Source organism: Mya arenaria, chromosome 9, assembly GCF_026914265.1.
Source record: "Mya arenaria isolate MELC-2E11 chromosome 9, ASM2691426v1".
Taxonomy (NCBI): Eukaryota; Metazoa; Mollusca; class Bivalvia; order Myida; family Myidae; genus Mya; species Mya arenaria.
Window position 1 is genome coordinate 32,345,102 of NC_069130.1, and position 26,043 is coordinate 32,371,144.

At 36.4% G+C, this 26,043-nt stretch overlaps 2 protein-coding genes across 6 annotated transcripts in view; one reads left to right on the forward strand and one right to left on the reverse strand.

Moving 5' to 3' along the window:
* Positions 1 to 1,690: 1,690 nt before the first annotated feature.
* LOC128245939 (C-type lectin lectoxin-Lio2-like) lies at positions 1,691 to 10,506 on the forward strand. Its single transcript, XM_052964158.1, has 2 exons — positions 1,691 to 1,868; positions 10,328 to 10,506. The coding sequence occupies exons 1-2, from the start codon at positions 1,691 to 1,693 to the stop codon at positions 10,504 to 10,506; spliced, it is 357 nt and encodes a 118-aa protein (XP_052820118.1).
* Positions 10,507 to 18,450: 7,944 nt separating this feature from the next.
* The window catches only part of LOC128246797 (polyamine-transporting ATPase 13A3-like), a 51,348-nt gene continuing 43,755 nt past the window's right edge, over positions 18,451 to 26,043 (reverse strand). For 4 of the 5 annotated variants that reach the window (XM_052965241.1, XM_052965239.1, XM_052965240.1 and 1 more), the window contains 6 exons: positions 25,859 to 25,931; positions 25,208 to 25,358; positions 24,622 to 24,767; positions 22,318 to 22,406; positions 21,595 to 21,684; positions 18,451 to 21,394 (listed from right to left, as the gene is read on the reverse strand). In XM_052965241.1, coding sequence (XP_052821201.1) covers positions 21,176 to 21,394; positions 21,595 to 21,684; positions 22,318 to 22,406; positions 24,622 to 24,767; positions 25,208 to 25,358; positions 25,859 to 25,931 — 768 coding nt within the window. In that variant the 3' untranslated portion in view covers positions 18,451 to 21,175. The remainder of the gene's footprint in view (positions 21,395 to 21,594; positions 21,685 to 22,317; positions 22,407 to 24,621; positions 24,768 to 25,207; positions 25,359 to 25,858; positions 25,932 to 26,043) is intronic. The other variant, XR_008263364.1, reaches the window with a different exon arrangement.

Below are 26,043 nucleotides of genomic sequence, written 5' to 3' on the forward strand. Positions count from 1 at the left end.
TAAGCAATATGTTTAAATTTGGCAATAAAAAATAAAAAGGGAGACACCCTTCAGGAAACAGTCAACAATTTAACATCTTAAATGTAGTTCGTCACAACTTAAGTAAACACTATTACAATTAAAGACACAACCGTGTCTCGACTTACTGTATAGCCGCCACAATAAATAACAGTTCTACTTTTGCCGAGAATTTTGCGGTTCTTGTCAATAAGAACCTTCTTATACGTGTTAGAGTACACATGCATGGATTAGGGAAAACAATCGACGCCTTTAAATCGTTATTCTAGTGTGCCATATATGTACCAGATTTTGGATGTACCTGGGTTCTAAAAATGTACAGAATGAACCAGTAAGCATCTTCTTAAATGTCCCGATTTATCACCAAAACTGGCGATCTGCAGTCGGAAAACAATATCCATACCTGTCATTGACCAAAACAAGGCATCGGATAATATTTGCATGAATGAGAACGGTATTAAATCATACTTTTGAAGCATATAGTGCATTGAGTGAGTCGGTAAGCCTAGTAAGAACGAGCATTGTTTTCATGAGATATTTTAATACAGACATAATTTTCATCTAAAACAAGCGTCAACGTAAACAAGAAATTGCTCTTCATTCGGTGCACAAGGTCGTTTCTAAAAATATCGTTGAGACATATCGAAAACAGTGTTTATACTCACCTAATCGAGGAAGTTTTTCACCCCAAACAATGAACCAGGAAACCTGGACGCACCTGACATTACTGCCCTTGAGTAAATAACACTAACACTAACTTATATTGTATCAACATATTTTGCATAGAGAACCTTATTGTTAACCCTTTGCTGTAATCGAGGAAGCCCAATCGTTTTCTATCATATAATTGCAAATATGAAAAATTAAAAATAAATCAGACGAGGCTTTAAACGAACCCGAATCCAGCCCATTGTTTCAATGTAGGCTCTCCTGTGAACTACACACATTGGCATCCAGGTAGAGAGTCTCCACTACCCGAGATTCTCCTCCACGAAGACTGTGTCCGGATGGATATGGCGTATAGTGGGCAATGGGAGGATATGCCGTGTGGAGATGACTAGGCTACATATGCGAATTTGGTTAGAGTAATAATGGAGTGGATTCAAGTTGATTTGTTTCTTTCTAAGCGTTTTAATAAATTGACTATTGGCATGTTTCTGGATGCAGAAACACGATTATTATTTTGTCATTAAAAGCAATATAAGAGTAATAACTATAGTGGTTGCTGACTGAAAATAAAGAAACTATACATTGATATTTTTCAGCAACAAGTTTGTTAGCAGCCACCACCATTGCTGTACCAAATACCCAAGTTGACACTGACGGTAACAGGGTGTCATCTTATACTAGTGTTTGCCAATATGTCAAAATTATAGAATACGTAAAGCTTTTATCATAGTTTTGTGTGTTTCGTTTTGACATGCAAAAATAAAAATAAAACAATTAGATAATCGCACATTCGTCGTTAATATGTGAAAGTCGATACGATGACTATTGGTAAAATTAATACATGTATAAGCAATATGGAAATGCTCGTATCAAAGATAAAATGAAATGTACAATCTTAGGTGATTTTCACGTTTGTCCTAGCCGTGTTCAGTATTACGCCCAGACAAACCATTTAACCGTTGGACAATTCAACCAAAGCTGCTACGAAATGCTTAAAACCACGATGACCTGGTGTAACGCTGATGATATCTGCCGAAGGTCAGGCGGCCATCTTGTGTCCATCAACGACGCCACTGAGCAACAATACATTCAGAACTTCACGATACGACATGCCCCACGAGCCAAGGTGTGGATCGGATTGTTTGACAAAGGATCGGAAGGCGTCTACCACTGGCTCTCGGGTATGCGAGTCATTAGGTTTAATAAATACATCGTGATGTGCACCGAGCTGACTGCTGTTATCTGTTATTACATGAATTGTTCCATCGGTCAATGGTGTTTTATATATATTACCGGTCAATAGTTAAGTAGCCGGTCAGCTGCTGTCAGTTCTATTCGGGGTAAACTAATTTCTTTTATTAACTGCAAACTCTTTAATTTTGCTATATTTACTTTAAAAAATCGAAGAAAAATTAACAAAAAATATGTGAAATACTGACTTCCATTATTAAAAAGTATGATTTGAAATGAAAACATTTCTAACAAGTATTAATTCTTTTTTTTAATTTTCAAATCGAACTGTTACGCGTTTTGTGCATGGCAACTTATTGCTGGTACCCCGTACACTTTCAGCCGTGACATGGCCCTCTGTCAACAATTACCTATCGACCGAGGACAATAGTTCACTTATTCATCCCAGACCTCAATCAAATACTCTTGATTATTGACAATTGACTATCTTATATTTGAAAGATTGTAATGTTCTTTGAGATAGTCGTCATTGTAAGTGTACTCATATGCCTCTGTCAAATAACGGATACGTATCTCACTTCAGTCATGCATGAACTAGTCATCGTCTGGCGCAATAATACTATAATATAATTCGAATCACCAGAATATAACACATAAGTCTTGTATGGTTTTATACATGTATTAGTGTTGCCATATTGTTGATCATTGCTTTTACGACAGTATGATCTAGGACCAGTTGGACACCTTCCGTCTTCCGGGACGATGCAAATATCCACAAATATATATCCACAAGATGTCGTAACATCGTATATCTGTTCTATTGTTAATTGAAAAGGTGGTCCATACTAACTGGCGAGCGGTCATGTTGACCACAGCTCTTAAGAATGTTTGATATTGAAACCTGAGAGGAGAGTCTCGGACGATCACGATTGCTCAGATTATATCGTATACTTGCATCATTGCACATCGTATAGCTGTATCATATCTTTAATCGTATACTTGCATCATTGTACATCGTATAGCTGTATCATATCTTCTATCGTACACTTACATTATAGTACATTGTATAGCTGTATCATATCTTCTATCGTATACTTGTATCATTGTACATCGTATGTCTGTATCATATCTTCAATCGTATACTTGTATTATTGTACATCGTATATCTGTATCATATCTTCTATCGTATACTTGTATTATTGTTCATCGTATATCTGTATCATATCTTCAATCGTATACTTGTATCATTGTACATCGTATATCTGTATCATATCTTCAATCGCATACTTGTATCACTGTACTTCGTTTATCTGTGTCATATCTTCTATCGTATATCTGTATTATTGTACATCGTATATCTGTATCATATCTTCAATCGAATACTTACATTATTGTACATTGTATAGCTGTATCAAATCTCTATCGTATACTTGTATCATTGTACATCGTATATCTGTATCATATCTTCTATCGTATATCTGTATCATATCTTCAATCGTATACTTGCATTATTGTACATCGTATATCTGTATCATATCTTCGATCGTATACTTGCATTATTGTACATCGTATATCTGTATCATATCTTCGATCGTATACTTGCATTATTGTACATCGTATATCTGTATCATATCTTCTATCGTTTACTTACATTATTGTACATCGTATATCTGTATCATATCTTCGATCGTATACTTGCATTATTGTACATCGTATATCTGTATCATATCTTCTATCGTATACTTGCATTATTGTACATCGTATATCTGTATCATATCTTCTATCGTATACTTGCATTATTGTATATCGTATAGCTGTATCATATCTTCTATCGTATACTTGCATTATTGTACATCGTATATCTGTATCATATCTTCTATCGTTTACTTACATTATTGTACATCGTATATCTGTATCATATCTTCTAGCGTTTACTTGCGTCATTGTACATCGTATATCTGTATCATATCTTCTATCGTATACTTGCATTATTGTACATCGTATAGCTGTATCATATCTTCTATCGTATACTTGCATTATTGTACATCGTATATCTGTATCATATCTTCTATCGGATACTTGCATTATTGTACATCGTATATCTGTATCATATCTTCTATCGGATACTTGCATTATTGTACATCGTATATCTGTATCGTATCTTATATCGTATACTTACATTAGTGTACATCGTATATCTGTATCATATCTTCTATCGTATACTTGCATTATTGTACATCGTATAGCTGTATCATATCTTCTATCGGATACTTGCATTATTGTACATCGTATAGCTGTATCATATCTTCTATCGTATACTTGCATTATTGTACATCGTATATCTGTATCATATCTTCTATCGGATACTTGCATTATTGTTCATCGTATAGCTGTATCATATCTTCTATCGTATACTTGCGTCATTGTACATCGTATATCTGTATCATATCTTCTATCGTATACTTGCATTATTGTACATCGTATAGCTGTATCATATCTTCTATCGTATACTTGCATTATTGTACATCGTATATCTGTATCATATCTTCTATCGGATACTTGCATTATTGTACATCGTATAGCTGTATCATATCTTCTATCGTATACTTGCGTCATTGTACATCGTATATCTGTGTCATATCTTCAATCGTACACTTACATTATTGTACATCGTATATCTGTATCATATCTTTTATCGTAAAGTTGTGTCATTGTACATCGTATATCTGTATCGTATATTCAATCGTACACTTACATTATTGTACATCGTATATCTGTATCATATCTTCTATCGTATACTTGCGTCATTGTACATCGTATGGCCGTATCATATCTTCTATCGTATACTTGCGTCATTGTACATCGTATATCTGTGTCATATCTTCAATCGTACACTTACATTATTGTACATCGTATATCTGTATCAAATCTTCTATCGTATACTTACATTATTGTACATCGTATAGCTGTATCATATCTTCGATCGTACACTTACATTATTGTACATCGTATATCTGTATCATATCTTCTATTGTATACTTGCATTATTGTACATCGTATATCTGTATCGTATCTTATATCGTATACTTACATTATTGTACATCGTATATCTGTATCGTATCTTCTATCGTATACTTGCATTATTGTACATCGTATATCTGTATCATATCTTCTATCGTATACTTACATTATTGTACATCGTATAGCTGTATCATATCTTCGATCGTACACTTACATTATTGTACATCGTATATCTGTATCATATCTTCTATCGTATACTTGCATTATTGTACATCGTATATCTGTATCGTATCTTCTATCGTATACTTGCATTATTGTACATCGTATATCTGTATCATATCTTCTATCGTATACTTACATTATTGTACATCGTATAGCTGTATCATATCTTCGATCGTACACTTACATTATTGTACATCGTATATCTGTATCATATCTTCTATCGTATACTTACATTATTGTACATCGTATATCTGTATCATATCTTCTATCGTATACTTACATTATTGTACATCGTATATCTGTATCATATCTTCGATCGTACACTTACATTATTGTACATCGTATATCTGTATCATATCTTCTATCGTATACTTGTATTATTGTACATCGTATATCTGTATCATATCTTCTATTGTATAGCTGTTATATCTTCTATCGTACACTTACATTATTGTACATCGTATATCTGTATCATATCTTCTATCGTATACTTACATTATTGTACATCGTATAGCTGTATCATATCTTCTATCGTACACTTACATTATTGTACATCGTATAGCTGTATCATATCTTTTATCGTATACTTGCATTATTGTACATCATATAGCTGTATCATATCTTCTATCGTATACTTACATTATAGTACATCGTATAGCTGTATCATATCTTCTATCGTATACTTGCATTATTGTACATCGAATAGCTGTATTATATCTTCAATCGTACACTTACATTATTGTACATCGTATAGCTGTATCATATCTTCTATCGTATACTTGCATTATTGTACATCGTATAGCTGTATCATATCTTCAATCGTACACTTACATTATTGTACATCGTATAGCTGTATCATATCTTCTATCGTATACTTGTGTCATTGTACGTCGTATATCTGTATCATATCTTCGATCGTACACTTACATTATTGTACATCGTATAGCTGTATCATATCTTCTATCGTATACTTGCGTCATTTTACATCGTATAGCTGTATCATATCTTCTATCGTACACTTACATTATTGTACATCGTATAGCTGTATCATATCTTCTATCGTATACTTGCGTCATTGTACATCGTATATCTGTATCATATCTTCTATCTTATACTTGCGTCATTGTACATCGTATAACTGTATCATATCTTCTATCGTATACTTGCGTCATTGTACATCGTATATCTGTATCATATCTTCTATCTTATACTTGCGTCATTGTACATCGTATAACTGTATCATATCTTCTATCGTATACTTGCGTCATTGTACATCGTATATCTGTATCATATCTTCTATCGTACACTTGCATTATTGTACATCGTATAGCTGTATCATATCTTCAATCGTACACTTACATTATTGTACATCGTATAGCTGTATCATATCTTCTATCGTATACTTGCGTCATTGTACATCGTATATCTGTATCATATCTTCTATCGTAAACTTGTGTCATTGTACATCGTATAGCTGTATCATATCTTCAATCGTACACTTACATTATTGTACATCGTATATCTGTATCATACCTTCTATCGTATACTTACATTATTGTACATCGTATAGCTGTATCATATATTCTATCGTATACTTGTATCATTGTACATCGTATATCTGTATCATATCTTCTAGCGTATACTTGTATCATTGTACATCGTATATCTGTATCATATCTTCTAGCGTATACTTACATTATTGTACATCGTATAGCTGTATCATATCTTCTATCGTATACTTGCGTCATTGTACATCGTATATCTGTATCATATCTTCTATCGTATACTTGCATTATTGTACATCATATAACTGTATCATATCTTTTATCGTATACTTGTATCATTGTACATCGTATATCTGTATCATATCTTCTATCGTACACTTACATTATTGTACATCGTATAGCTGTATCATATCTTCTAGCGTATACTTGTGTCATTGTACATCGTATATCTGTATCATATATTCAATCGTACACTTACATTATTGTACATCGTATAGCTGTATCATATCTTCTATCGTATACTTGCGTCATTGTACATCGTATATCTGTATCACATCTTCTATCGTATACTTGCATTATTGTACATCGTATAGCTGTATCATATCTTTTATCGTATACTTGCATTATTGTACATCGTATATCTGTATCATATCTTCTATCGTATACTTACATTATTGTACATCGTATAGCTGTATCATATCTTCTATCGTATACTTGCATCATTGTACATCGTATATCTGTATCATATCTTCTATCGTATACTTGTATCATTGTACATCGTATATCTGTATCATATCTTCTATCGTACACTTACATTATTGTACATCGTATATCTGTATCATATCTTCTATCGTATACTTGCATCATTGTACATCGTATATCTGTATCATATTTTCTATCGTATACTTGCGTCATTGTACATCGTATATCTGTATCATATCTTCTATCGTATACTTGCGTCATTGTACATCGTATAGCTGTATCATATCTTCTATCGTACACTTACATTATAGTACATCGTATATCTGTATCATATCTTCTATCTTATACTTGCGTCATTGTACATCGTATAGCTGTATCATATCTTCTATCGTATACTTGCGTCATTGTACATCGTATATCTGTATCATATCTTCTATCGTACACTTGCATTATTGTACATCGTATAGCTGTATCATATCTTCTATCGTTTACTTTCATTATTGTACATTGTATAGCTGTATCATATCTTTTATCGTATACTTGTATCATTGTACATCGTATATCTATATCATATCTTCTATCGTACACTTACATTATTGTACATCGTATAGCTGTATCAGATCTTCTAGCGTTTACTTGCATCATTGTACATCGTATATCTGTATCACATCTTCTATCGTATATCTGTATCATATCTTCTATCGTATCATATCTTCTATCGTATAACTGTATCATATCTTCTGTCGTATACCTGTATCATATCTTTTATCGTATATATGTATCTTAATTTCTTTCGTATATCTGTATCAGATCTTCTGTCGTATATCTGTATCTTATTTTCTATCGTAAATCTGTATCATATCTTCTGTCGTATATCAGTGTCTTATTTTTATCGTATATCTGTATAAAATCTTCTGTCGTATATCTGTATCATATCTTCTATCGTATACTTGTATCATTGTACATCGTATATCTGTATCATATCTTCTATCGTACACTTACATTATTGTACATCGTATATCTGTATCATATCTTCTATCGTATACTTGCATCATTGTACATCGTATATCTGTATCATATTTTCTATCGTATACTTGCGTCATTGTACATCGTATATCTGTATCATATCTTCTATCGTATACTTGCGTCATTGTACATCGTATATCTGTATCATATCTTCTATCGTACACTTACATTATAGTACATCGTATATCTGTATCATATCTTCTATCTTATACTTGCGTCATTGTACATCGTATAGCTGTATCATATCTTCTATCGTATACTTGCGTCATTGTACATCGTATATCTGTATCATATCTTCTATCGTACACTTGCATTATTGTACATCGTATAGCTGTATCATATCTTCTATCGTTTACTTTCATTATTGTACATTGTATAGCTGTATCATATCTTTTATCGTATACTTGTATCATTGTACATCGTATATCTATATCATATCTTCTATCGTACACTTACATTATTGTACATCGTATAGCTGTATCAGATCTTCTAGCGTTTACTTGCATCATTGTACATCGTATATCTGTATCACATCTTCTATCGTATATCTGTATCATATCTTCTATCGTATCATATCTTCTATCGTATAACTGTATCATATCTTCTGTCGTATACCTGTATCATATCTTTTATCGTATATATGTATCTTAATTTCTTTCGTATATCTGTATCAGATCTTCTGTCGTATATCTGTATCTTATTTTCTATCGTAAATCTGTATCATATCTTCTGTCGTATATCAGTGTCTTATTTTTATCGTATATCTGTATAAAATCTTCTGTCGTATATCTGTATCATATCTTCTATCGTATACTTGTATCATTGTACATCGTATATCTGTATCATATCTTCTATCGTACACTTACATTATTGTACATCGTATATCTGTATCATATCTTCTATCGTATACTTGCATCATTGTACATCGTATATCTGTATCATATCTTCTATCGTATACTTGCGTCATTGTACATCGTATATCTGTATCATATCTTCTATCGTATACTTGCGTCATTGTACATCGTATAGCTGTATCATATCTTCTATCGTACACTTACATTATAGTACATCGTATATCTGTATCATATCTTCTATCTTATACTTGCGTCATTGTACATCGTATAGCTGTATCATATCTTCTATCGTATACTTGCGTCATTGTACATCGTATATCTGTATCATATCTTCTATCGTACACTTGCATTATTGTACATCGTATAGCTGTATCATATCTTCTATCGTTTACTTTCATTATTGTACATTGTATAGCTGTATCATATCTTTTATCGTATACTTGTATCATTGTACATCGTATATCTATATCATATCTTCTATCGTACACTTACATTATTGTACATCGTATAGCTGTATCATATCTTCTAGCGTTTACTTGCATCATTGTACATCGTATATCTGTATCACATCTTCTATCGTATATCTGTATCATATCTCCTATCGTATCATATCTTCTATCGTATAACTGTATCATATCTTCTGTCGTATACCTGTATCATATCTTTTATCGTATATATGTATCTTAATTTCTTTCGTATATCTGTATCAGATCTTCTGTCGTATATCTGTATCTTATTTTCTATCGTAAATCTGTATCATATCTTCTGTCGTATATCAGTGTCTTATTTTTATCGTATATCTGTATAAAATCTTCTGTCGTATATCTGTATCATATCTTCTATCGTATATATGTATCATATCTTCATCGTATATCTGTATCATATCTTTTGTCGTAAACCTGCATCATTGTACGATCGTATATCTGCATCATATATTACATCGTATATCTGTATCATTATATTATCGTATATTGTATATTCACTATATCTAGTATCGTATATATGCATCATTGTAAGATTGTCTATCTGTATTATATATTATATTGTATATCTGTATTATTGTACTATAGTATACTGTATCTTCACTATATGTAGTAAAAATGTCTGTACTTTTTTCAGGTGAAAAGGTGGCCTATACCAACTGGGTAAGTGGCCATGTTGACCATGCCTCTAAAGACTGTGTGATCTTGGACCCGGCGAGAGGGGGTGTCTGGGACGACGGTGATTGTACTCCCGGATTGTTCATATTTGGTGAAGGAGAAGACCATTACTTCGGGCTCTGTAAATTTAGTAAGTAATCTCGAAAACTGTATGTGATAAAAAGTGTTCTTTCTTACCAGAAGGTAGTGTGTTGTTTATTTACAGTGCTAGTGAAAATGTTGACAATTGCCTGATGTTAAATGATGATTTAACTATATCTAGGAGTGTGTTTAAACTTTAAAGTGTGATAAAGGGGACCACAGTAGGTAGGTCATACAGGAAAGTATGATTTTTGCCCGTATAGGGACACCAATGAGACTTTGACTAAGAGTTCTATGACTTGTCAATTGCTACATACAGGGACTTGTTTCGTTTTATTTTAGAACTGCAGGCGGCATCACAACACTCGGCAGTTTGGGTTGGCTGATGGACTTAACATGATTGCATTTATTGTAAAAGAAGAAAAAGAAGATATGTTTGGTGTAAAACTTTTGAATAAAAATACGCAACCCATAGATATACTGTTGTTTTTAAAACAACCTTAATACTGCACGTTTGTGCACTAATCCGGTCGTATATTAACACATAGCAATGCAACATCCTTACTATCAGTTCAAGTCGAACTAATATGGATTTATCCTACGCTACCCACTGTTATAGGGACGCGTGGCAGGGTGGTAACATTAGCAGTATATCGATTTAACAGATAATACATAAATTCTATATATTAAACCCTAGCATGTCATTTTGCTTATAGACATGCTCTTGGACATGTAACGTTTCCTTAACAGTCAGAACCACAATAAACAGTATAATTTGTTTAGTCTTAAAAATAGCAGACCATTTAAACATTTTGACTGGTTTGTATTCCATTTTATAACATTACATTTACATCCCGTATCTTTTGATAATATGGAATTCATTATAAAGGTGTCTAATTTAAATTCATTGAATAATGAGCGTTGGAGTCTGTGTACCTTCTAAAATAGAAACGTTAACAGGTGATTTGTTTTAGGTTGGACTCGTATTCACCACAAATAAGAGATGTTTACAGTGTTTGTGATTCATAATCAAATACTGCAATTTTTTTCTAGTTAAACTGTTCACCTTACACTGTGGCCTTTACACCAGCAGGCACAGTTATGATTAACATGTAAGAATTGTGGCCTTAACACCAGCGGGCACAGTTATGATGAACATGTAAGAATTGTGGCCTTAACACCAGCGGGCACAGTTATGGTGAACATGTAAGAATTGTGGCCTTAACACCAGCGGGCACAGTTATGGTGAACATGTAAGAATTGTGGCCTTTACACCAGCGGGCACAGTTATGGTGAACATGTAAGAATTGTGGCCTTAACACCAGCGGGCACATTTATGATGAACATGTAAGAATTGTGGCCTTTACACCAGCAGGCACATCATGTAAGAATTGTGGCCTTTACACCATCGGGCACAGTTATGGTGAACATGTAAGAATTATGGCCTTTACACCAACAGGCACAGTTATGGTGAACATGTAAGAATTTTGGCCTTTACACCAGCAGGCACAGTTATGATGAACATGTAAGAATTGTTGCCTTTACACCAGCGGGCACAGTTATGATGAACATGTAAGAATTGTGGCCTTTACACCAGCAGGCACAGTTATGGTGAACATGTAAGAATTGTGGCCTTTAAACAAGCGACCACAGTTATGGTGAACATGTAAGAATTGTGGCCTTTACACCAGCGGGCACAGCTATGATGAACATGTAAGAATTGTGGCCTTTACACCAGCGGGCACAGCTATGATGAACATGTAAGAATTGTGACCTTTACACCTGCGGGCACAGCTATGGTGAACATGTAAGAATTGTGGCCTTTACACCAGCGGGCACAGTTATGATGAACATGTAAGAATTGTGGCCTTTACACCAGCGGGCACATTTATGATGAACATGTAAGAATTGTGGCCTTTACACTAGCAGGCACAGTTATGATGAACATGCCTTTACACCAGCAGGCACAGTTATGGTGAACATGTAAGAATTTTGGCCTTTACACCAGCAGGCACAGTTATGATGAACATGTAAGAATTGTTGCCTTTACACCAGCGGGCACAGTTATGATGAACATGTAAGAATTGTGGCCTTAACACCAGCGGGCACAGTTATAATGAACATGTAAGAATTGTGGCCTTTACACCAGCGGGCACAGTTATGGTGAATATGTAAGAATTGTGGCCTGTAAACCAGCGGGCACAGTTATGATGAACATGTAAGAATTGTGGCCTTTAAATCATCGGATTGTGGCCTTGACACCAGCAAGTGCATTTATGATGAACAAGTAAGAATTGTGGCCTTTACACCAGCAGGCAAAGTTATGATGAACATGTAAGAATTGTGGCCTTTACACCAGCAGGCACATCATGAAAGAATTGTGGCCTTTACACCAGCAGGCACAGTTATGGTGAACATGTAAAAAAATGTGGCCTTAACACCAGCGGGCACAGTTATGGTGAACATGTAAGAATTGTGACCTTTACACCAGCGGGCACAGTTATGATGATCATGTAAGAATTGTGGCCTTAACACCAGCGGGCACATTTATGATTAACATGTAAGAATTATGGCCTTTACACCAGCGGGTTCAGTTATGGTGAACATGTAAGAATTGTGGCCTCTACACCAGCGGGCACAGTTATGATCAACATGTAAGAATTGTGGCCTTTACACCAGCGGGCACAGTTATGATGAACATGTAAGAATTGTGGCCTTAACACCAGCAGGCACAGTTATGATGAACATGCTTTTACACCAGCAGGCACAGTTATGGTGAACATGTAAGAATTGTGGCCTTTACACCAGCAGGCACAGTTATGATGAACATGTAAGAATTGTGGCCTTAACACCAGCGGGCATTGTTATGGTGAACATGTAAGAATTGTGGCCTTAACACCAGCGGGCACAGTTATGGTGAACATGTAAGAATTGTGGCCTTAACACCAGCGGGCACATTTATGATGAACATGTAAGAATTGTGGCCTTTACACCAGCGGGCACAGTTATGATTAACATGTAACAATTGTGGCCTTAACACCAGCGGACACATTTAATGATTAACATGTAAGAATTGTTGCCTTTACACCAGCGGGTTCAGTTATGGTGAACATGTAAGAATTGTGGCCTTTACACCAGCGGGCACAGTTATGGTGAACATGTAAGAATTGTGGCCTTTAAACCAGCGGGCACAGTTATGATGAACATGTAAGAATTGTGGCCTGTACACCAGCGGGCACAGTTATGATGAACATGTAAGAATTGTGGCCTTTACACCAGCGTGCACAGTTATGATGAACATGTAAGAATTGTGGCCTCTACACCAGCGGGCAGAGTTATGATGAACATGTAAGAATTGTGCCCTTAACACCAGCAGGCACAGTTATGATGAACATGTACGAATTGTGGCCTTAACACCAGCAGGCACAGTTATGATGAACATGCTTTTACACCAGCAGGCACAGTTATGGTGAACATGTAAGAATTGTGGCCTTTACACCAGCGGGCACAGTTATGATGAACATGTAAGAATTATGGCCTTAACACCAGCGGGCACAGTTATGGTGAACATGTAAGAATTGTGGCCTGTACACCAGCGGGCACAGTTATGGTGAACATGTAAGAATTGTGGCCTTAACACCAGCGGGCACATTTATGATGAACATGTAAGAATTGTGGCCTTAACACCAGCGGGCACAGTTATGGTGAACATGCAAGAATTGTGGCCTTAACACCAGCGGGCACATTTATGATTAACATGTAAGAATTGTGGCCTTAACACCAGCAGGCACAGTTATGATTAACATGTAAGAATTGTGGCCTATACATCAGCGGGCACAGTTATGATTAACATGTAACAATTGTGGCCTTAACACCAGCGGGCACATTTATGATTAACATGTAAGAATTATGGCCTTTACACCAGCGGGTTCTGTTATGGTAAACATGTAAGAATTGTGGCCTCTACACCAGCGGGCACAGTTATGATCAACATGTAAGAATTGTGGCCTTTACACCAGCGGGCACAGTTATGATGAACATGTAAGAATTGTGGCCTTAACACCAGCAGGCACAGTTATGATGAACATGCTTTAACACCAGCAGGCACAGTTATGGTGAACATGTAAGAATTGTGGCCTTTACACCAGCAGGCACAGTTATGATGAACATGTAAGAATTGTGGCCTTAACACCAGCGGGCATTGTTATGGTGAACATGTAAGAATTGTGGCCTTAACACCAGCGGGCACAGTTATGGTGAACATGTAAGAATTGTGGCCTTAACACCAGCGGGCACATTTATGATGAACATGTAAGAATTGTGGCCTTTACACCAGCGGGCACAGTTATGATTAACATGTAACAATTGTGGCCTTAACACCAGCGGACACATTTAATGATTAACATGTAAGAATTGTTGCCTTTACACCAGCGGGTTCAGTTATGGTGAACATGTAAGAATTGTGGCCTTTACACCAGCGGGCACAGTTATGGTGAACATGTAAGAATTGTGGCCTTTAAACCAGCGGGCACAGTTATGATGAACATGTAAGAATTGTGGCCTGTACACCAGCGGGCACAGTTATGATGAACATGTAAGAATTGTGGCCTTTACACCAGCGTGCACAGTTATGATGAACATGTAAGAATTGTGGCCTCTACACCAGCGGGCAGAGTTATGATGAACATGTAAGAATTGTGCCCTTAACACCAGCAGGCACAGTTATGATGAACATGTACGAATTGTGGCCTTAACACCAGCAGGCACAGTTATGGTGAACATGTAAGAATTGTGGCCTTTACACCAGCGGGCACAGTTATGATGAACATGTAAGAATTATGGCCTTAACACCAGCGGGCACAGTTATGGTGAACATGTAAGAATTGTGGCCTGTACACCAGCGGGCACAGTTATGGTGAACATGTAAGAATTGTGGCCTTAACACCAGCGGGCACATTTATGATGAACATGTAAGAATTGTGGCCTTAACACCAGCGGGCACAGTTATGGTGAACATGCAAGAATTGTGGCCTTAACACCAGCGGGCACATTTATGATTAACATGTAAGAATTGTGGCCTTAACACCAGCAGGCACAGTTATGATTAACATGTAAGAATTGTGGCCTATACATCAGCGGGCACAGTTATGATTAACATGTAAGAATTGTGGCCTTTACACCAGCGGTCACAGTTATGATGAACATGTAAGAATTGTGGCCTGTACACCAGCGGGCACAGTTATGACAAACATGTAAAAATTGTGGCCTGTACACCAGCGGGCACAGTTATGACGAACATGTAAGAATTGTGGCCTTTACACCAGCGGGCACAGTTATGGTGAACATGTAAGAATTGTGGCCTTAACACCATCGGGCACAGTTATTGTGAACATGTAAGAATTGTGGCCTTAACACCAGCGGGCACAGTTATGGTGAACATGTAAGAATTGTCGCCTTTACACCAGCGGGCACAGTTATCGTGAACATGTAAGAATTGTGGCCTTTACACCAGCGGGCACAGTTATCGTGAACATGTAAGAATTGTCGCCTTTACACCAGCGGGCACAGTTATGGTGAACATGTAAGAATTGTGGCCTTAACACCAGCGGGCACAGTTATGGTGAACATGTAAGAATTGTGGCCTTAACACCAGCGGGCACAGTTATGATGAACATGTAAGAATTGTGGCCTTTACACCAGCGGGCACAGTTATGATTAACATGTAAGAACTGTGGCCTTTACACCAGCAGGCACAGTTATGATTAACATGTAAGAATTGTGGCCTTTACACCAGCAGGCACAGTTATGATGAACATGCCTTTACATCAGCAGGCACAGTTATGGTGAACATGTAAAAATTGTGGCCTTTACACCAGCGAGCACAGTTATGGTGAACATGTAAGAATTGTGGCCTTAACACCAGCGGGCACAGTTATGGTGAACATGTAAGAATTGTGGCCTTAACACCAGCGGGCACAGTTATGATGAACATGTAAGAATTGCAGCCTTTACACCAGCGGCCACAGTTATGATTAACATGTAAGAATTGTGGACTTAACACCAGCGGGCACAGTTATGATTAACATGTAAGAATTGTGGCCTTAACACCAGCGGGCACAGTTATGGTGAACATGTAAGAATTGTGGCCTTTACACCAGCGGGCACAGTTATGATGAACATGTAAGAATTGTGGCCTCTACACCAGCGGGCACAGTTATGATGAACATGTAAGAATTGTGGCCTTTACACCAGCGGGCACAGTTATGCTGAACATGTAAGAATTGTGGCCTTTACACCAGCAAACACACAGTTATGATGAACATGCCTTTACACCAGCAGGCACAGTTATGGTGAACATGTAAGAATTGTGGCCTTAACACCAGCGGGCACAGTTATGATGAACATGTAAGAATTGTGGCCTCTACACCAGCGGGCACAGTTATGATGAACATGTAAGAATTGTGGCCTCTACACCAGCGGGCACAGTTATGATGAACATGTAAGAATTGTGGCCTTTACACCAGCGGGCACAATTATGATGAACATGTAAGAATTGTGGCCTTTACACCAGCAAACACACAGTTATGATGAACATGCCTTTACGCCATTAGGCACAGTTATGGTGAACATGTAAGAATTGTGGCCTTAACACCAGCGGGCACAGTTATGGTGAACATGTAAGAATTGTGGCCTTAACACCAGCGGGCACAGTTATGGTGAACATGTAACAATTGTGGCCTTTACACCAGCGGGCACAGTTATGGTGAACATGTAAGAATTGTGGCCTTAACACCAGCGGGCACAGTTATGGTGAACATGTAAGAATTGTGGCCTTAACACCAGCGGGCACAGTTATGGTGAACATGTAAGAATTGTGGCCTTTACACCAGCGGGCACAGTTATGGTGAACATGTAAGAATTGTGGCCTTTACACCAGCCGGCACAGTTATGGTGAACATGTAAGAATTGTGGCCTTAACACCAGCGGGCACAGTTATGGTGAACATGTAAGAATTGTGGCCTTTACACCAGCGGGCACAGTTATGGTGAACATGTAAGAATTGTGGCCTTAACACCAGCGGGCACAGTTATGGTGAACATGTAAGAATTGTGGCCTTAACACCAGCGGGCACAGTTATGATGAACATGTAAGAATTGTGGCCTTAACACCAGCGGGCACAGTTATGGTGAACATGTAAGAATTGTGGCCTTAACACCAGCGGGCACAGTTATGGTGAACATGTAAGAATTGTGGCCTTAACACCAGCGGGCACAGTTATGGTGAACATGTAAGAATTGTGGCCTTAACACCAGCGGGCACAGTTATGGTGAACATGTAAGAATTGTGGCCTTAACACCAGCGGGCACAGTTATGGTGAACACGCAAGAATTGTGGCCTTAACACCAGCGGGCACAGTTATGGTGAACACGCCAGAATTGTGGCCTTAACACCAGCGGGCACAGTTATGGTGAACACGCAAGAATTGTGGCCTTAACACCAGCGGGCACAGTTATGGTGAACATGTAAGAATTGTGGCCTTAACACCAGCGGGCACAGTTATGGTGAACATGTAAGAATTGTGGCCTTTACACCAGCGGGCACAGTTATGGTGAACATGTAAGAATTGTGGCCTTTACACCAGCCGGCACAGTTATGGTGAACATGTAAGAATTGTGGCCTTAACACCAGCGGGCACAGTTATGGTGAACATGTAAGAATTGTGGCCTTTACACCAGCGGGCACAGTTATGGTGAACATGTAAGAATTGTGGCCTTTACACCAGCGGGCACAGCTATGGTGAACATGTAAGAATTGTGGCCTTAACACCAGCGGGCACAGTTATGGTGAACATGTAAGAATTGTGGCCTTTACACCAGCGGGCACAGTTATGGTGAACATGTAAGAATTGTGGCCTTTACACCAGCGGGCACAGTTATGGTGAACATGTAAGAACATGGGAACAACACACTGTCCAATGAAACATATACTATGAAAACCCGCTGATATTTCCATATTTATTGATGTATCAACCGCTTTATAAAAGCCCATATCACAATGTGTATAACATGTATATGAAATTGTATACTGATAACAAGAAGATATAGGTACAACCATATACAACACATTTTGAACAACTCGGCCGAGGCAAAGCAATATTGTACATTTAAAGGGCCTTGAATTTAAAAACCCATCTGTCCACAACAATACACATAGAAAAGAGGATGTTTAATAAAATGTATTGGCATTTAATCTCATTGCAATGGTCATCAAAGTTCTATGTTTAATCCCGAAAAGTAACCCAGTGAATTCACTCCAGTGCAGTATACATGCACATCAGACAATGGTGTACAATATTTGGTATGTTTGTAATAAATCACAGAATGGGGTCAATCTTACCCACAATCCCAAACTAAGAATATTTTTAGTTATAGACTAAGAGGTCACAGCACTTGTATCATGAAATCATTCACCCAGTGGTGCACAAAGCTCATAATCTATAGTTGATGGACTTACCAGAGACCAAGACTTAGTGTAATAAAAAATTATGCATAATACCATAGTTATTTCCTCGCATTATAACAATACCTCCAAATAACAAACAATTGAGACTGATCTAAACTTATCCCCAATTTACAATGAAAACCTATGTTATTTGAACAAAAAATAACCAGAGTTCATCAATAGCATATGAAATGAAGAATATTGTACACAAAAGGCGGCATTAAAACACAATTTACTTGCAGTGAAAATACAATTATGCAGTGAGAAAAGAATGGATTTCTTCGTATAATGTGAAATTCTGATGTGGTTTTTACTTGTTCCATCAACAGTATACATTGCTATATCAGACAGTGTAATCCTTATGTTGAGGACAAATGTTCATGTTGACACGTTTTCATGGCCTGAAAGCCCTTTAAACATCCTTTTTCAATCCAGAAATATATTTAATGCTTTCTTTATTTCCCTCACTATTTATTAGGTTGTAAACGAAATTGATAGAATAAAAGAATTAAACTGGGTTGATGATGTAGTTTTAATAACTTCACCGTTACAATCATAGTTATTAGATTATAACAACCTTGTTATGATTAACCTATAAATTTCAGATAACTTTGAGATCACAAGTTTAAAGACCGAATACCTGAACTAGTTGTCCAGTTGTTGTACTCATTATCAATATTCATATCATTTTAAAACCCTCATCAATTAATGCAACAAGGAAAATGTAATTTTAATAAATCCCAAAATTTGTGTTTCAGAATAAACAAATGTATGTATACGCCTCTAATTAAAATGTAGGGGATATTATGTGTACATTTCATTTAGATATAACATGGTGATACAACACAAAATAAATGAATACAAAAAATGTAAATACAGAAATAATATTTCAAGAAACAAAAACATGACTATATCAAACTGACATAACAATGGAATGAGCGAGATTCTAACAAAATGTGGTAAGCAGAAAGAAAGAAGTCTAAACACATGCAATAAAAATGTATTCACAGAGTAAAAAGCAATGGGAATTCTATGGATATGAGCACTGTTACATGGTAAAGTTTTGTACATATTTATTTGCCTCAGAACTACGTCCAACAGTCTGTTAAATACATTTAATGTTGATGGCAAGGTTACCACTTATTTTTCATAATCTGGTTGACTTTGTTTCTATGCAGGACAAAAAATAATAATAAAGAAATGAAATGGAATGTGTGAATAAAGATTAAAATGACACTGTTAATCAAAATCAATACATACACATGTATAACAAACATATATTTTGATACATCTTTAATTACTAAATAATACATTAATAGAAACTATTATTTACTGGTAACAAGATTATAACCAATTTTTTAATAGCTCAAAAGACAAAAATATAAAATGATTGGTGAGTGCTAAAAGATTTACTGTGATCTACTATAGTCTCATAAGGTAGAAATACCATGTTTTCTGCACCTTTCTTTCAAATTAAACTCGGTATCCTTCATAAGAACCATTGTTTTCGACATTTATTCATCCTTTTTGGTAAATCAAAAAAATTGTATTATGGTCAATCTTAGTTGGGAGTAAGAGTGCATCTTTAATGGTTTAGAAATAAAAAAAAATATATAGGTACCAGTATCAACTTAAGAGACAGAGTAAAGAAATACCCATATACATATAGATTGTTCACTTTATTTTGATATGTGTTCAATCATAGACAGTATAGTCTTAAACAAGTAATAAAAGACTTTGTTCACATTCTTTTTCAATGGTTGTCAGTCTTTTCTGATCATGAAATATTCAACCGAGACAAGTAGAGAGATGGGTCTTATTGTAAAAATGACAATTATCCCTTTTCAAAATATTCTGATCAGAAAATAAAATGGCTGTACCCATAGAGACAATATGTATGATGCAAACATTGAAAATGTCACTATGACAAAAAAACATGAAGTGACGATGTACATGTGACCTTCCTTGATAAAGCTCATTTATAAACTTTATTCAATTTATTTGTACAATTTCTACAAAATGAAATGGATAAATTTTAAATACGTCTAATAATCATTAATAGTCTATCTATATAATAAGCCTTAGTCCTGGTGCATTTAACAACAAATGTATTACGGTAAAAGCAATGACAAAATAATATCATTCATATAATGTACAACAAATTGGCTCCTAATAAATATGACTTTTTGTTCAAACTATACATGTATAAGAACATCTCCCTCTGTCATCTATTAATAGATAGAGGGAAATTCCCATCTTGCTGCAGTGTCAAGTCAAAAGAAGGGCTCCTATCATTGGTTGTTTCTTCACCTGTGGGCGGCCAATCAGATCCCTCCATTTCTTTTTCAAGCAGTTTATATTGTGCAGGTAATTTCTTTGGCTGAACACATTTTAAGCAGGACTTTATGCAAGATTTCACACACAGGTTTTCTGTCACAAAGTACTGAAAGAAAAAGAATAAAATTGAATTCAAGCTAAACTGGTATTTATGATGTCATTAAATGAAATAGGTATATAAAAGAAAGAAACTAGATTTATCAGCAATATCAATATTGATATGTCAAAACAACACATTGATATTAAAAAATCCTAAGAAAAAAAACAATTCATTTCTTTTATGTGGCTACTAACACGGTTACTTACCTCTATGATATAGGAAGCTAGAAAATGTCCACCAACAATTGCAAGCAGGACGAGGCGGAACTGGAGATTGTGTTCGCCTAGATCCTCCATCTGAATTGAGAACCATAGGATACCTGTACAAACTTTATTATATGGCTTTCCATGTTTTATAAAGATTTATCAGTGAAATAGAAATGACCTTTCACTGTTTCAAACAGTGAAAATATAAATTTGATACTTTCAGTTTTAAAATTTCAGCCTTCTTTCATATCAAAATCCAACGTCAGCATATGTACAGGACTGCATACAATTTCAACAGCGTCATTTCCAAAATGACATTACATTCGCTTACAATTTGGCATGCTTTTCTGAAAAACTACAATTAACTGTCATTTCTTATCCATTTAGGCATATAATATAGAAAAATTGTTTGCTTAAGTGTAAGATCACAATAAATTTTAACTCACAAACAGTAGAAATGAAAGTTTGTATTAAGTAAGTAGTAAGTATTAAATGAAATAAATTGGGATCTTACACTGAAAAACATAATTATCATCTATGTGACACAACATTGATTGGTTTAGTCTTAACAATAGCATGCAGTAATTTAAGGAACTATTATAAAGACACAGATTGCAATTTGTCATCAAAAGTACATTCCAAAGCACAAAATACGCTCCAATTTGAAACAAGCAGTAAAATATAATCTGTTTTTATTGTACATACACAAACTTCATTACTTACCTTGAAAATTTTGAGAAGAAATTCAATTGGAATCATGAAGATACAGGTGGAAAGAATCGTCAGAAATATAAGACTGGACAAGTAGGGCACTGAAATAGAAATGAAAATGTCATAACTAATTAACATTTAACAAATAATTGTTCTGTAGTATTGCACAAAATATCTAAACAAAATTTGTTTATAATTTCGCTCATATCTTTTTTTTAACTCAATTTAATTGCAATATAACCTGGCATTTGCTGCTGAATCACTCACTCATAATAACAAGAAATCAGGGGATTGACAAAAACCATGAGTTTGATCAGCTGCATAAGTTTAATGGCATGCTGGAGACAAGTTTCCCTTGTGTGTTGAATGAGTATAATAGCATGCTGGAGACAAGTTTCCCTTGTGTGCTGAATGAGTATAATGGCATGCTGGAGACAAGTTTCCCTTGTGAGCTGAATGAGTTTAATGGCATGCTGGAGACAAGTTTCCCTTGTGTGCTGAATGAGTATAATGGCATGCTGGAGACAAGCTTCCCTTGTGTGCTGAATGAAAATAATGGCATGCTGGAGACAAGTTTCCCTTGTGAGCTGAATGAGTTTAATGGCATGCTGGAGACAAGTTTCCCTTGTGTGCTGAATGAGTATAATGGCATGCTGGAGACAAGTTTCCCTTGTGTGCTGAATGAGTATAATGGCATGCTGGAGACAAGTTTCCCTTGTGAGCTGAATGAGTTTAATGGCATGCTGAAGACAAGTTTCCCTTGTGAGCTGAATGAGTTTAATGGCATGCCAGAGAGATGTTTCCCCTGTGTGTTGAATGAGTATAATGGCATGCCGGAGACATGTTTCCCCTGTGTGCTGAATGAAAATAATGGCATGCCGGAGACATGTTTCCCCTGTCTGTTGAATGAGTATAATGGCATGCCGGAGACATGTTTCCCCTGTGTGCTAAATGAAAATAATGGCATACTGGAGACATGTTTCCCCTGTGTGTTGAATGAGTATAATGGCATGCTGGAGATGTTTCCCCTGTATGCTGAATGAAAATAATGGCATGCCGGAGACATGTTTCCCCTGTGTGTTGAATGAGTATAATGGCATGCTGGAGACATAATTCCCTTGTGTGTTGAATGAGTATAATGGCATGCTGGGACATGTTTGCCTTGTGTTCAGAATGAGTATAATGGCATGCTGAAGACATAATTCCCTTGTGTGTTGAATGAGTGTAATGGCATGCTGGGACATGTTTGCCATGTGTGCTGAATGAGTATAATGGCATGCTGGAGACATTATTCCCTTGTGTGTTGAATGAGTATAATGGCATGCTGGAGACATGTTTCCCTTGTGTGTTGAATAAGTAAAATGGCATGCTGGAGACAGTTTTCCCTTGTGTGCTGAATGAGTATAACGGCTTGCTGGAGACATGTTTTCTTTGTGTGCTGAATGAGTATAATGACATGCTGGAGACATGTTTCCCCAGTGAGCTGAATGAGTTTAATGGCATGCTGGAGACAAGTTTCCCTTGTGTGCTGAATGAGTATAATGGCATGCTGGAGACATGTTTCCCCTGTATGCTGAATGAGAATAATGGCTTGCTGGAGACATAATTCCCTTGTGTGTTGAATGAGTATAGTGGCATCCTGGAGACATGTTTCCCCTGTGTGCTGAATGAGTATAGTGGCATGCTGGATACATGTTTTCCTTGTGTGCAGAATGAGTATAGTGGCATGCTTGAGACATGTTTTCCTTGCATACTGAATGAGTATAATGGCATGCTGGAGACATGTTTCCCTTGCATACTGAATGAGTATAATGGCATGCTGGAGACATGTTTCCCTTGTGTGCTGAATGAGTATAATGTCACGCTGGAGACATGTTTCCCTTGTGAGCTGAATGAGTTTAATGTCACGCTGGAGACATGTTTCCCCAGTGAGCTGAATGAGTATAATGTCACGCTGGAGACATGTTTCTTTTGTGAGCTGAATGAGTTTAATGTTTCGCTGGAGACATGTTTCCCCAGTGAGCTGAATGAGTTTAATGTCTCGCTGGAGACATGTTTCCCTTGTGAGCTGAATGAGTTTAATGTCTCGCTGGAGACATGTTTACCTTGTGAGCTGAATGAGTTTAATGTCTCGCTGGAGACATGTTTCCCCAGTGAGCTGAATGAGTTTAATGTCTCGCTGGAGACATGTTTCCCTTGTGTGCTGAATGAGTATAATGGCATGCTGGATATATTTTTCCCTTGTGTGCTGAAAAGGTTAACCATTTTTAAGATAAATAACTCCAAAATATTGCAAAATATTGATTCTGTAGTCACCATTAGTGTAGATCCTCTTGCGGAAGGGTGGGCCCTTGGAGAAGCAGAAGGCGACCACAATATACTGGTATGAGGAGACAATGAACACCACAGTGCTCACCCATGACTGGGTGTCCGCATCATTTCTAGGTTTCTGTTCCACATACCTAAACATTAAAGCTCAAAATGTCAAACACAATTACTTGCAAACCACTACTTGTGTGGGCACACATGTGTGGATTTCTTGTATTTATGTGCAATGTCATCCAAGAACGTGTTTATTGCACAAGTTAAATATGATTTGTGTAAAAGCACAAGGAAATTAATATAAGCAAGTACCAGTGAGCATACAAGTTGAAGTTTTAAGATAGATTTCGCTGACAAACTTTAAGCTCAATGACAACTAGTATGTGTATATGTAAGTTCATGTACAAGTATATAATTATACAAGTAGTGTTAGCAACCATTCTATATCTCTTACAACAAATGAAATATATGCAGTACTCTGAATTTAAAAAATGTGGTTACAAGGTCGATGTTACAATCAGAACATGAAAAAGATACATACTTAGTAAAATCGCTCACTACATGCATGTATACTACTCACCATGGCTGCTCTATGAGATAAAAGAGAGCTGCAGCCTGAAACAAAGCTGCACAGGAGACCTGCAGGAGAATTGACAGGATGTTGGTTGGCTTGAGGAGAGAACCCTCTGGGCGATGAGACACCAACCTCTCATATGCTTCCGTGTAGCCCACTGGAATAGACAACGGCACATGTAAGCATTCATAACAAATAAGACTTTTAGATAAACGAGCCTGGATTCTTATACTAATTGTTTGACATAAAAAAATCAAGCCCTAATATATAAAGTTTAATCATGCCTGGAATTTAAGGCTATTTACCAGTGCAGGGTTTGTGGGTGTATGCTTATATCCGCCACTGCGTAAAAATCATAGTGTTTGGTACAGAAATAGGTTTGGTTTTCTGAGTTTTAGTAACTTTAATACACATTCTGTGACCATTGTATCTGTACAATGAAACAAGTAACCAACAAGAGCCATTTCAGGTACCACTGAAGGCCAAGAGTTCCAATCTTATCTTTGTTATTGCATAATTTGCACTTGTATGGGTACACATCAGAATTTGTGTGGTCAGAATAAAAAGGTTAAAAATACAATTTGAACCTATGCGCATTTTACAATTAATTATCAATTATGGTCAATTACACTACACACTAAGCTGCCTGATACATACTGAGGATTGCGATGGTTGTGGTGATTGCAAGATCAATGTACAGAAACTGCCAGTCTGACAGGCTAAATTCGTACTGAAATAAAACATGACAGGTTAAACTCATACTGAAATTGAACATGACAGGTAAAACTCATACTAAAATTGAACATGACATGTTAAACTCATACTGAAATAGAATATGACAG

Bases quoted from the DNA above. Each gene is read 5' to 3' on its own strand.
- LOC128245939 (XM_052964158.1), top strand. From the start codon at position 1,691: ATGACCTGGTGTAACGCTGATGATATCTGCCGAAGGTCAGGCGGCCAT. The intron at 1,869-10,327 runs GTATGCGAGTCA...TACTTTTTTCAG, and splicing joins CGTCTACCACTGGCTCTCGG to GTGAAAAGGTGGCCTATACC.